The sequence below is a fragment of the Elephantulus edwardii genome, unplaced genomic scaffold (assembly GCF_000299155.1).
Source record: "Elephantulus edwardii isolate Elephantulus edwardi_28Jun2011 unplaced genomic scaffold, EleEdw1.0 scaffold00154, whole genome shotgun sequence".
NCBI classification, from domain to species: domain Eukaryota; kingdom Metazoa; phylum Chordata; class Mammalia; order Macroscelidea; family Macroscelididae; genus Elephantulus; species Elephantulus edwardii.
In genome coordinates this window covers 1624821-1636975 of record NW_006399904.1, presented here as the reverse complement: position 1 = coordinate 1636975, position 12155 = coordinate 1624821, and the positions used below count along the sequence as shown (strand labels likewise).

Sequence of the window (12155 nt, the reverse complement as noted above, 5' to 3'; positions counted from 1 at the left end):
TCAACAGAGAACTGCCTGTTGTGCAGGCTGAGTTTAGAAGAGTTCTTGGTACTAGGGATATTATAGCTAATTTTAGATGGATCTTGGCTGAAAGCAGGGAATACCAGAGGAATGTCTATTTGTGTTTCATTGACTATGCAAAGGCATTTGACTGTGTTGATCACAACAAAGTGAAGCTAACTCTGAGAAGAATGGAAATTCCAGAACACTTGATTGGGCTTATGAGAAACCCATACTTGGACCAGGAGGGAGTTGTCAAAACAGAGGAAAGAAAGACTGCATGGTTTAAAATCAGATAATGGTGTATGCCAGGCATGTATCCTACCTCTATCCTTTTTCAATCTATATGCGGAGTGGAGCATCTGGGAGGCTGGGCTCTATGAGAAGAAATATGTAATTAGGATTGGAGGAAGATTCATCAACAACCTGTATTGTGCCTACTTGCTGAAACTGAGGAGGACCTGAAATACTTAATAAAGAGGGTTAAGTACTGCAACCTTCAATATGGCTGAAGATCAACATCAAGAAAACAAAAATTCTCACCACTAGGCCATTTGGCAGCATCATAATAGATGGTGAAGAGATTTAGATTGTTTACAGCTTTAGTTTGCTTGGCTCAACAATCAGCAATCTTAGTACTAGCAGCCAGGAACTCAAAAGATGGATTGCTTTGGGAAAGTCTGCTGTCAGGAACATCTCCAGAGTACTGAAGAGCAACTATGTCAGTCTGGAGACTAAAATGTGCCTAATTGAAGCCATGATCTTTGTAATTATGTGCTATTCATCAGAAATACGTAAAATCACTAGGGATGATAGAAGGAGAATTGATGCCTTAGAGCTGTAGTGTTGGAGAAGAGTATTGAATATACCATGGACTGCTAAGAGAACACATGGGTTTGTCCTGGAGAGGGTTAAAACAGGCTGCTCCTTGGGGGCAAGGATTCTGAAACATCTTACATACTTTGGGAATGTTACAAGGAGGGAACAGTCCTTGGAGAGGGACATTATCTTTGGGAGCATGGAGGAGCAACACAGGAGGGGAATACCCTTGATGAAATGGATTGATTCAGTGTCTGGGATGATGAGGATAGTTGTGTCAGAGACAATGAATGAGATTAGCACAGGATAGAGCATGGTATAGGGCTGTCATACATAGGGTCACTATGAGCTGTAAGGGACTTTGAACACACTTAACAACAGTAAGAAACAATTTTTCTTGACTTTCTTGTTTTTCCCTTGTATTTTCCTACAAGATAAATCTTTTCAGAATTCCCCCACTCTATGTGGTTTCCAGGAAATATTACAGTAATCAACACTGGTTATAAAATAGGCCACTTTTTATGTTAGAGTTTTAAACCTTTCTAACTATAATACTTAAATCTCTCTAAATATATTCTCCCTGGTAGATCTTAATTATTAGCAGTATAAGGGTATCACTCCAATTCATTCTCACTTTCAATCACGATAAAAATGAGTTTAAATTGCATTGTCCAAGAAAAAAACAGAAAATGTTAGTGATAAAGGTCCACAAATGTTTCCATGAGTATTTGTCATGAGTCTCTACAACTTTTATTTGTTTTGCCACATCTGCTTCTTAATTCTGTTGTTCTCAGCACAGGGCTTACAATAAAGCCTTTGATGATCAAAAGTCAGAATTCTACTCTCCAGCTCAATTTCTCCCTTAATAAAAATCCCTACTAGCAAGTAAACAACAATAGAAATAATAAAACACCATTTTATGTGTCTTCAAAGTTCTTTGGGGACAGATTTAAAATCATTCTGATCATTTCACTAAAGTGATAACAGATTTTAAATATTTAGAACCTTCTATGTCCCTACAACCAGACCAAAAATGATACATAAAACTTGTACAGGAACAAACAACTTAAATGTGACTTAGATCTGAAATAACCCACCTTTGATTACAAAATTAATTTTACATTAACTTATTCTTTAGAGATACTAAAGGAATAATTTTATTTTGAGGAATTTTTCCTGGAAAACAAACAGACTATATATATATTCAATGACTCTTCCACTGTGTCTGATTGTCAGTGACTTTAATATAGTGTAGTTTATTTTTCTAAGTATCTGCATAAATAAGTGCTTTATTATTCAAATGAGGTGATTACCTTTCTTGGGATTTTTCTCATGCTTTTATGAAGTGGCATCAATATATTTTGATCTTTCTCTCTGCTAGTCCAGTTATTTTTTTTTTCTCTTTAAAAGACTGCTTCATTAAATCAGACTATTCCAACTACATTTATACTTAGTATGTTTCCACAGGTAAATTTAAAAATAGTAAAAAAAAAAAACAAAACAAAACTAAGCTCCATATTTACATATAACTCTGTAAAGCTGCAAACAGTTTTTTATTCTCTATTTTATTTCAGTTGGTAATCTCTCGTGATTTAGTGAATAGGGAGTTAGACTGTGACACAGATGCAGGTGGTTCGAATCCACCAGCTGCTCAAGGACAGGAAGATAGGCAGCATCTTCCTGTGAGATTTACAATCTCTGAAAACCTACTGGAAGGTCAGCTATGAGTTGATTCCTACTTGATGGCAAAGAATTAAGTTTATTTTACACTCAAGAGTCTCCAGCAAAGCAATTAAGCATTTAGCTACTAGTTGAAAATATGGTAATTCAAACCTGGGTTTCAAATAGGTTCTAAAAGATTCAATCACTGCCAAATAGGTATGGGACTTGCGTAGCAAACAAATCTCTTTCTCAAAGGAATTTGGCCTTAGTGGGAAACAAGCCTAATGCCCTGCTTAGATGATACATATTAAATGTGACTTTGCTGGTCATCATTTCTGAGAGGGTACCTCTGTGTTTTCCTGTTGTGTATCCTCAAGTCAGGACTGACCCAGAGTTGATCCTCCAATGAGCTTTCAGTGATGATAAACGACAAAAGAGTATACTGTCCATCCTTGTGAAATAGCTGGTGAATTCGAACCACTTGGCTTTGGGATTACAGTACACTTTCTTACCACTAGGCCACTAGAAGTTTCTACTCAGTTTAAAATCCCTTAAGCAAGATAAGTGAGTGTGATACAATGCGTATGTACAATCAGTTTCGATTGAAATATTCTGAACCTGTTTGAAGCACTGTCATAACCATCCAAAGATGTTTTTTAAAAAAAACAGATCTGGTGATTTGCTTTCAAAGGCCAAAACCTTAAAAACTATGGAAAAAATTCTACTTAAACTCCCTATTAGTCATGTTGATTCAAGGGAAACTAACAGCAACAATATCAGAAAACACTAACTGTATACATTTCATATTCCATGTTGCTTTCAATAACTTCTACTCTGATTCCAATCTTGACTGTTAACTTGCTGTGGATTAACATAAACTACTGATAATTCTCTTCAAAAGATAAGAACTTGGGTAACTTTGAGCTTCTTTGGTACTATTTTAAGGTTTTTCTTTATACAGCACCAAACTAAATTCCTTTCACCCAGTTCAAATACTGTCATTTTGCATAGTTTTCCTGTTTCTTAAGTGGTTTTTCTTTTTTTCTAAACCCATAACGTTATTTACATACTAAAATGATATATTTTCACTTTCTTTTTTGTGTCTATCTTAATTGCATGACCAGTCTTAAACGAGGGCATTGTGTCTTCTTCAATTATTGAAATAGTACTCAGAAAATACTATACTCAAATTTACCGCTGTTGGAGATATTTTTTTTAATTTTTCCCATGTAATTAATATTTCTTAAAATTTTTATATATAATCTTATGTCCTGAAAATGTAGCCATGAATAAAGAATATATAAATCTTTAAGGGATTGGCATTCTAGTGGGAAGACAGTTGTGCTATGAAATGGAATAGAAGTGGTCATAGCAATAGAAATAAAAGATACTGACATACGAGGGGTTAAACAAAACAAAAGTGGTCAGAACAATAGAAAGAAAAGTTAGTGACATATGAGACTATAAAAAGTGCACAGGCCACACTGTGGCAGCCATCTGGTCTTTACCAACTTCACAAAGAGGAACCATCCCATCAAAAACATCGATGACACAAAACCAATTCCTGTGAGTTCATGCATGTCCTCCATGCTCCTGTAACTATTTGTACTCACCCAGCACCAGTTTTAATTCTTTGCTGACTCCAAAATCCTATGTGAGAGTTCACAAACCACACAGAACTATATTAGGGAAGTCAAAAGGGTTATAATTCAGATTAGTAGCAGACTACAATCACATAGTTGGGACAGCTTCCAAAATGTGTTTGCAGACGCCTCAGCCTTGAGCCTCATGGCTTTAAGCCAGTGTTAACAAAGCCCTTAGTCCTTTCAGGTATGGTTTTGCCTATCCCATGCCCACTCAGTTGTCTAACAAACTTGGGCAAAGCCTCCTAGTTCTGGTTCCACAAGGTAGTAATCCTAAGGTTTTCTGTGTCACATCAAGTCTCTGGTTCTCTGCTGTGCTGGTATGGCTGCTGCTCCTGTAAGGACCAAGTGGTCAGAGCAATAGTGTAAGAATCTCTGGCCTCAAAGGTCACATGGCCTTCTCTTGCTTCTTCTTTATTGTGGATGAGATTCTCTTATTCTGCTGATGGATCTGTTAAATTTAAAGGCAAAACTGCCCCATCCTCATGTGGATTGGTGAAACTAGCCAATCCCCTTATGGATAGACTAATACACTCTGTTCACATAGTCCCACCCATCCAACTGACAAAGTCAAAGCTACATGGCTAAGAAAGCCTTTTCTTTTATTTTTTTACTCTTAAAAAAATTATTTTATTTTATATTGATTAGCCCACAAAGTTTGTATACATTTTTTTCCACACTATTCTTTGTATTGTGTTCCATACAATCATTCCCATGCATTATATTTTATAAAATTAATCATTCCCTTTCCAGGTCCTTGCTGGGTCCTTCCTATTTCCTTCCCCTCCTCCCTCCACCTACCAATTTGGGCAATCGTGTGGTTTCACCCTTCCCATCCTCACATCCCTGCTTCCACAACTTCCTCTGCTGTGTCCCCACACATATTTTATTAGTTATCCTTCTATTTTTATAATAATAGTCTTACATAGTATTTGCCCTTATGAGACTGAGTTAGTTTACTCAGCGTGATTCTCTCCAGTCTCTCCCAAGTTATGAAGTATGCTTTTGAAATTGCTCCTGAGTGCTGTGTAGTATTCCACTGTGTGAATTACCACAATTTCTCAATCCACTCAGTTGTAGTTGGACATTTGAGGTGTTTTCATGATCTTACAGTGGTGGATAATACTGTTATAAACATTGGTGTACAGATCTACATTGTGTCTCAGTTTTAATTCCCTTAAGGTGTATTCCTAGTAGTGGAATAGCTGGGTCATTTGTGATTTTTATGTTTGACTTTTGGAGGAAACACCAAACTGTCTTCCAGATGGTCACACCATTTTACAATCCCAACAATAGTGTATTAGAAAGAGTTCTCATCTCTCCACGTTCTTTCCAACATTTATTTTATGCTGCTCTGCTAAACTTTGCCACTCCTACTGGAGTAAGATGGTACCTTATTGTGGTCTTGATTTGCATCGCTCTATTGCCAGCGATTTTGAATATTTCTTCATGTGTCTGTTGACCACATTTCCTCTATGAAAAATTTTTCCATGTGTTTTGCCCATTTTGTAATTGGGTTATATCAGTCTTTCTTCTGCAGGTCCATTAGTATTCTGTAAATTTTTGTCCTGAGACCCTTTTCTGAGCTGGTGTTGCCAATGTTTGTTCCCCGTAGGTAGGATTATTTTTAACCCTGTTGAGAAAAGGTTTTGATGAGCATAGGGATTTAATATTTAGAAGATCCCATTTATCAGCCTTATCCTCTCCAGCTTGTGCATTTCTGGCTGTATCTGGAATTCTCTTTATATTGTAGACTAGGCTGCTAAACGTGATCCCAGTTTGTCTCTTATGAAAGCCTTTTAAAAAATATTGGTTTAATGAAATTTTATACAAAGCTTGTGTTTCATTCATTCATTCATTCATTTATTCATTGTTGTGCACTTCCCTTTCTCCCCTTCTTGTCTCCCTCCCTCAGAGTACTTTGTAATGCACCTCTTGTTCCAGATTGTTAATTTTCATACATATAATACCTAATCAAACATTCCTTTCAGACAGTCCTTCCATTCATCTGTTCCAGTGCAATGTTCATGATCTACAATTTTGAATAGGTGATAGTGGGCATCATTGCCTACTTCCTGTTCTCAATGAGAATGCCTTTAATCTCTCTATTAACAATGATTTTGCTATATATTTTTTACTATGTTGAGGCAATTCCCTTCTATTATTTTGCTGAGTGTTTTAATGATGAAGGAGCATTTTATTTTCTAAAAGGCCTTTTCTGCATCAACTGATAGGATCTTGTGCCATTTTAAACAATACAACTTTAATACCATAGAGGAATTTTCCAAGAATATCTCTTTGAGAAACTGTCTTTTGTTACAGACTAAGAGAAAATTGAGATATTATGTGGAGACACAGTTCTCAGCACAAGTGGAAATTTACTCAGTAGGTTAAGGCAAAAATAAAGCCAATATGACTAGAACCCTGTCATTGAGAGGGTGTAGTAGTATATGAAGAGTGTACTGGGGGATTAGGGTTAAGGGGGTGCATTGCCAACCCAAAGTACATGTTTCAAATCCATAGTGATCCAAAAGAGAAAGATGGAAAATCTCCCGTGCCTCTAAAAACCAGCTGGATAGTCAGTTATGAGTTAGTTCTGACCTGACAGCACATAATAATAGTAGTATTGACAAATATAGTAAATATTTGGGGGGGATGGAAGGGGAGGTTAAAGAACAGCTTTGAAGGCTAGTGACTTAGTGCTACGGAACTGTGCTGCCAACCCAAAGATACACAGTTTGAATCCACTAGCTGCTGTGTGGAAGAAAGAATTACATTCTCCTTCCATGAGATTACACCTTTAAACACCTGCTGGAGTAATAGCCTTGAGTGTGTTCAACTCATTAGTGAGCCACAGGTTTTCAGAGACAATAAATTGTGAGAGAGGAGTCATCTCTCTCCAACAGGGCAGCTTTTAGTTTCAAATTGTCTATCTTTGGATTTACCAAGCCTTACCACAAAGCCACCAGAGATCCCTTGAAGATAATAGAGAGAAAAAGAATGGTTAGATTTAATATATTCACTAATCAAATTCAGTCTTACAACAGTCTTTCTGGCTGTATTTGGAAGTCTATACCATAGACTAGGCTTCTAGCTTAATTCCAGTTTGTCTCTTATGAAAGCTTTTTAAAAAATATTAGTGTAATAAAAGTTAATACAAAGGTTGTGTTTTCATTCATTTATTGATTGTTGTGTGTTTCCCTTCCTCCCCTTCTAGGCTCTTTCCCTCAGAGGTAGGAGAATTTAAAAATAGCTGATAATCAGAAAATGAGGCCATATTTTCTTTTAGCAAATTTTTCTAGGTTATTTTTTCCTTTTACCACACTGTGGAGTACTGTCTTTTATATTTTCCACTTCTTATAATAAAAAGTATTCTTTAATTGATTTTTAAAAGTGTATCCTCTTTAATGTTTCTTCACTATTCCAATACTCTCTGGCATTTCCCTAAGTACACATACTGAAATTATTCCAATAAATATTTGATGTTAAAGTTTAGAAAGCAATACAACTGAACTAATAGGTTGTTTCATACTCTATTCTCCACTGACCAAAATATGAAGTTATTAGTGGACTGAAAGATCAATAACACTGATTACAGTTTTACTCATATTTAACAATGAGTGAATTGACTATAGAGAATGAGTTCTCTGGTAGCCTAGTGATAAGGAATCCAACTTCCAACCCCAAGTCACTCAGTTAGAATCCACCAGTAACTTCACTGGAGAAAAATGAGTAAAATTCATTCATAAGATTTATAGCTTCTGAAAACCAGCTGCAGGGTCAGCTATGAGTTTATTCTGAGTCTACTGATGCCCACATTAATACAGGGAATAAGACAAACATAAAATATGGTCATTAATTAATATATTTTGGAAATGAATCTCAACATATAACAAAAAATTAGGCATTATACATTTTAAAAAATTGGATGCAACATTTTCTTTCCTAGATTTCTAATAGATTTTTTCCCCCTACCTACTACTAAAATACATTGTTTATAGTTTGAAAATAAGGGGAATGGTTTTTCTGGAAGTTATATATTTTAAAAGATAGATTTTAAGGTAAGATTGGCTATGAACAACTTTTCACCAGTGTAACACTTTTTACATTGCTTTCATTTGTGGTCCACATATTTATTGTCATAAAGTACTTTTGGGAAACATATAAGAGTTGATTTTAATAATAAAAAAAAATAAATGGAATACTCCACATACTCCAAATAGCAGTTTTGAAATTGAAGATATCATTTCTTTCTTAAATTTTGATATGCCTATTTAAATAATACTTACAGTTTCTTCTTTACACCAAAAGAGGTCATATTGTAAATAAAAAGAACCTGTGTAACAGCACAGAGTTTAAAGAAAACTATCAGTTTACTTTTTAATAATTGCATGTTTATGTATTTATTTTTTAAGTAATTGAATATTCTGACAAATTTCCATTTTCTTTCATCTCAGAATACGATTTAGAGCCCTGTGATGACCCTGGTGTCCCCGCATTCAGCCGAAGAATTGGTTTCCATTTTGGAGTAGGGGACTCTCTGACTTTCTCCTGCTTCCCAGGATATCGCCTAGAAGGTGCAACCAAGCTTACCTGCCTGGGTGGAGGCCGTCGTGTGTGGAGTGCACCTCTGCCAAGGTGTGTGGGTAGGTGGTCACATGCTTTCATTTCATTCATCCAATCGGGGAGAGGGCAGGGCACACATCAGAAAGTAGTATGATGGCTAGAAAACAAGTAGCATAGGAGTCAGGGGAACTGAACTTTGCTAACCAGTGAGAAAAATTGTTTGACCTTTTTGAGATTTAGCTATTTTATCTAAAAAGGGAAAACTCTTTCAGCTCTAAAATTTTATGATTGAAGAAGAGTGAAACTAAAGCATGTGTCAAGCATATTTATGAAGGAAGAGCTATACATACCTACAAATATCACCTACTCACTCATTGCCGTGATATCAGAACTGACTCAAAGCTGACCTTCCAGTTTTCAGAGGATGTAAATGACAATAGACTGTCCATTTTTCCCCCATGGAGCAGCTCGTGAGTTTGAACCACTTACTTTTGGGTTGGCAGTTGAAGTCACCAGAATTCCTCTATATACATATATCTCATAACTGACATGATTTGCAGGAAAAGAGGGGAAATAAAGCAAGACAAAAAGCCATAGTCTCACTACTCCAAACAGCTATGTTGATTAAATGCAGGAATATTCTCCTGGTACACGGTGACAATTTTTAATACTATAGTTTTTGTATTTGATTTTGGTTTTTGCTTTTAAGTTTGATTTTTCCCCCCATTACTATATACTCCTGCAAGGTGGACATTTTAGAAATTCGAACTTAGATTTTTCAAGGGTTTTTAATAATTCAAGAGATAGTTTTTAAAAAAAAACCCAAACCTAGTTGTGTTGAGTGAGTTATAACCCACAGTAACTTTAAAGGACAGAGTAGAATTGTCCTGTAGAATTTTCCAAGCCTGTAAATCAGTCGGCTGCCATCTTTTTTCTGAAAGACTGATGGATTGGAACTACTAACTTGTCAAGTTAGCAGGCATACTTTTTAACAACTATGCTAACAGGCATTGTTATTCAATGAATAACAGATTTTTTAGTATTTTGTAATGAGGTCCTAAGATAACATGGTAATATTAAAGTACTAAATTTAATGAGATAATCCTTTTATCAATTCAGTGTTTGCTAATCTAAAGATTTTAGCAAGGGCAGAGGTTGTTACTGTGGTTTAAGTTTAATCGTTTACCAGACATATGTAGAGAATCTGATCAGTTATTTCAGGCACAATATTCACTACCTCCCAGCCAGTCATATTGCCCATTGTTTAATAGTTGTTTAAAAATTTTCTTGAATATTTTTTTGTGCACACATTAAGGCTTTATTTTTGATGGAGGCATGATGCCTAAACACAAAAGTTAGGTGCTTCTGCCAAAAGTGAAGTTTACGTAAACTTGAACTTTCAAAGAGAGGTTAGTAATATTATAATGCAGGTTTTCCTTACAGTACAAAATGAGATTTACAGAAAGATATTGTTGTTATTGTTAAGTGCCCGTAGTCTTAGAAAACCCATAGCGACCCTATGAACAAAAAGTCTTGAATGCAAACTTTCATCTTTTCTCCAGGTTAATAGAATTTACTGAGGCAAATTCTTTTGGAAGTGAATGCCACTCCTGTTTCCAAGCCTGTTTTATTTGGGAGAACCACAAAAAACAGGGCTGAGGGCCATTGGCCTGAGGGCTTAAAGTACTTTTTAAAGGCAAGGCAAATCTGATCAGCTCACAGCCTATTGTGAGCAAGAGCTACACCTTACTCTCAATCCCAAACTAGAAAACACACCTTTGCAGAATCTGGCCATTCTGCTCATTTTACCAACCTGGAAATAGCCCCAGACTGTTGTTGCCCAAAAGCCTTTTTGAATATCAGGCCAAATCTAATCAGCTCACAGCCTAGTCTCAACTCCAAACCAGAAAACACACCTTTGCAGGATCTGGCCCTTCAGCTCCTGCAGTGTATACGAGTTTCAATCTCTCCACAACTTTGTCAGCATTTGTTGTTTGTGAATAATATTTTAAGTAAATGGTAACAATGATATTCTTGGTGTCATGGCCTCTTCTAAACCCAGTCTGAATTGCTGACAGTTCTCTATGTACTGTTTTAGTCATTTTTGGGTGATCTTAAGCAATATTGGATCTCTTCCAGTCAGTTGGCCCGTCAGTTGTCCTCCAAATTCCATGGCGTAGACTGGTGAGCACGTTTAGGATTATTTGAAACACATCAATTGCTATCTCATTGATTTCTGGGTCCCTATATTTGCAATGCCTTTGGAGCAGCTAGAACTTCTTTTTCATGGCCATTGGCTCTTGATCATATGGCGTTTCTTCAAATATTTCAGTGCCAACCAATTCTTTTTAGGACAGTAATGCTACACTCTTCCATCTCTTTTTGATGCTCCCAAGATCATTCAAGGTCTTGTCCATAGGATTTTTCAGTGTTTCAACTAGAGACTTGAATTTGTTTTTTAGTTCTTTCAGCTTGAGAAATGCTGAGCTAGCTTACCTCTTTTATTCTCCATTTCTAGATCTCTGCCCATTATATTACTTTACTTTGTCTTTTTCAAGCTGTTTTTTTGAATCTTCTTTTAGACTTTTTTGCTTCAACATCTCTTTCCTTTGTTTTGACATTTTGATGCTTTAGTACAATTTTCACAGTTTCATCTGATATTCATTTTGGTTTATTGTTCACCTCTCCCTCTAGAGTGACATTTTGCTCTTCTCATGGGTAATATCTTGAATGTCATCCAGGAACTTATCTGATCTTTGATCATATCATCAATGCTTCAAAGCTGTTCTTAAGATGATTTTAAGATTGACTCAAGATCAAATTTTAGTTCTTATCAATTTGTCTTCACTTTCTTCAGCCTCAATCTGAACTTACACATGGACTTGGACAAGGCCATAGCACTAAAACTATCATTGCTTAGACAGATGTCAGATATATCTTAGCTGAAAGTAGAGAATATCAGAAGAATATCTGTTTGTGCTTCATCGACTATGAAAGGTGTTTGACTATGTGGATCATAACAAGTTATAGCTAGCATTGAAAAGAATGGGAATTCCAGAACTCTTATTAGTGTTCATTTGAAACCTAGACCTAGACCAAGGTATTATTGTGCAAACAGAGCAAGAGAACACTACAGGGTCTAAAATTAGGAAAGGTGTACATCAAGATTGTACTCTTTCCCCATTCCTATATAATATGTGTGATGAGCAAATCACTCAAGAAGTTGGACTCTATGAAGAAGAGTGTGTCATGAGGATTAGAGAAAAATTCGTCAATAACCTGTGTTATGCAAATGACATAAGCTTACTTGCTTAAAGTGCTAAGGACTTGGAGCAGAAGATAGCCTTCAGTACGGCTTATGTCTCAAAATCAAGGAAACAAAAACTTTCACCAGTAGACTAATAGACAGCATCATGATGTTGTTGTTGTTGTTACGTGCCGTTGAGTCGTTTGCGACTCATAGCG

General features: G+C 36.1%; 1 protein-coding gene across 1 annotated transcript in view; it reads left to right on the top strand.

Annotated features, from left to right (window-relative positions):
- The window catches only part of CSMD1 (CUB and Sushi multiple domains 1), a 2584888-nt gene that overhangs the window by 1847285 nt on the left and 725448 nt on the right, over positions 1–12155 (top strand). The window contains exon 20 of the mRNA XM_006895025.1: positions 8582–8770. Within this exon, the coding sequence (XP_006895087.1) occupies positions 8582–8770 (189 nt within the window). The remainder of the gene's footprint in view (positions 1–8581; positions 8771–12155) is intronic.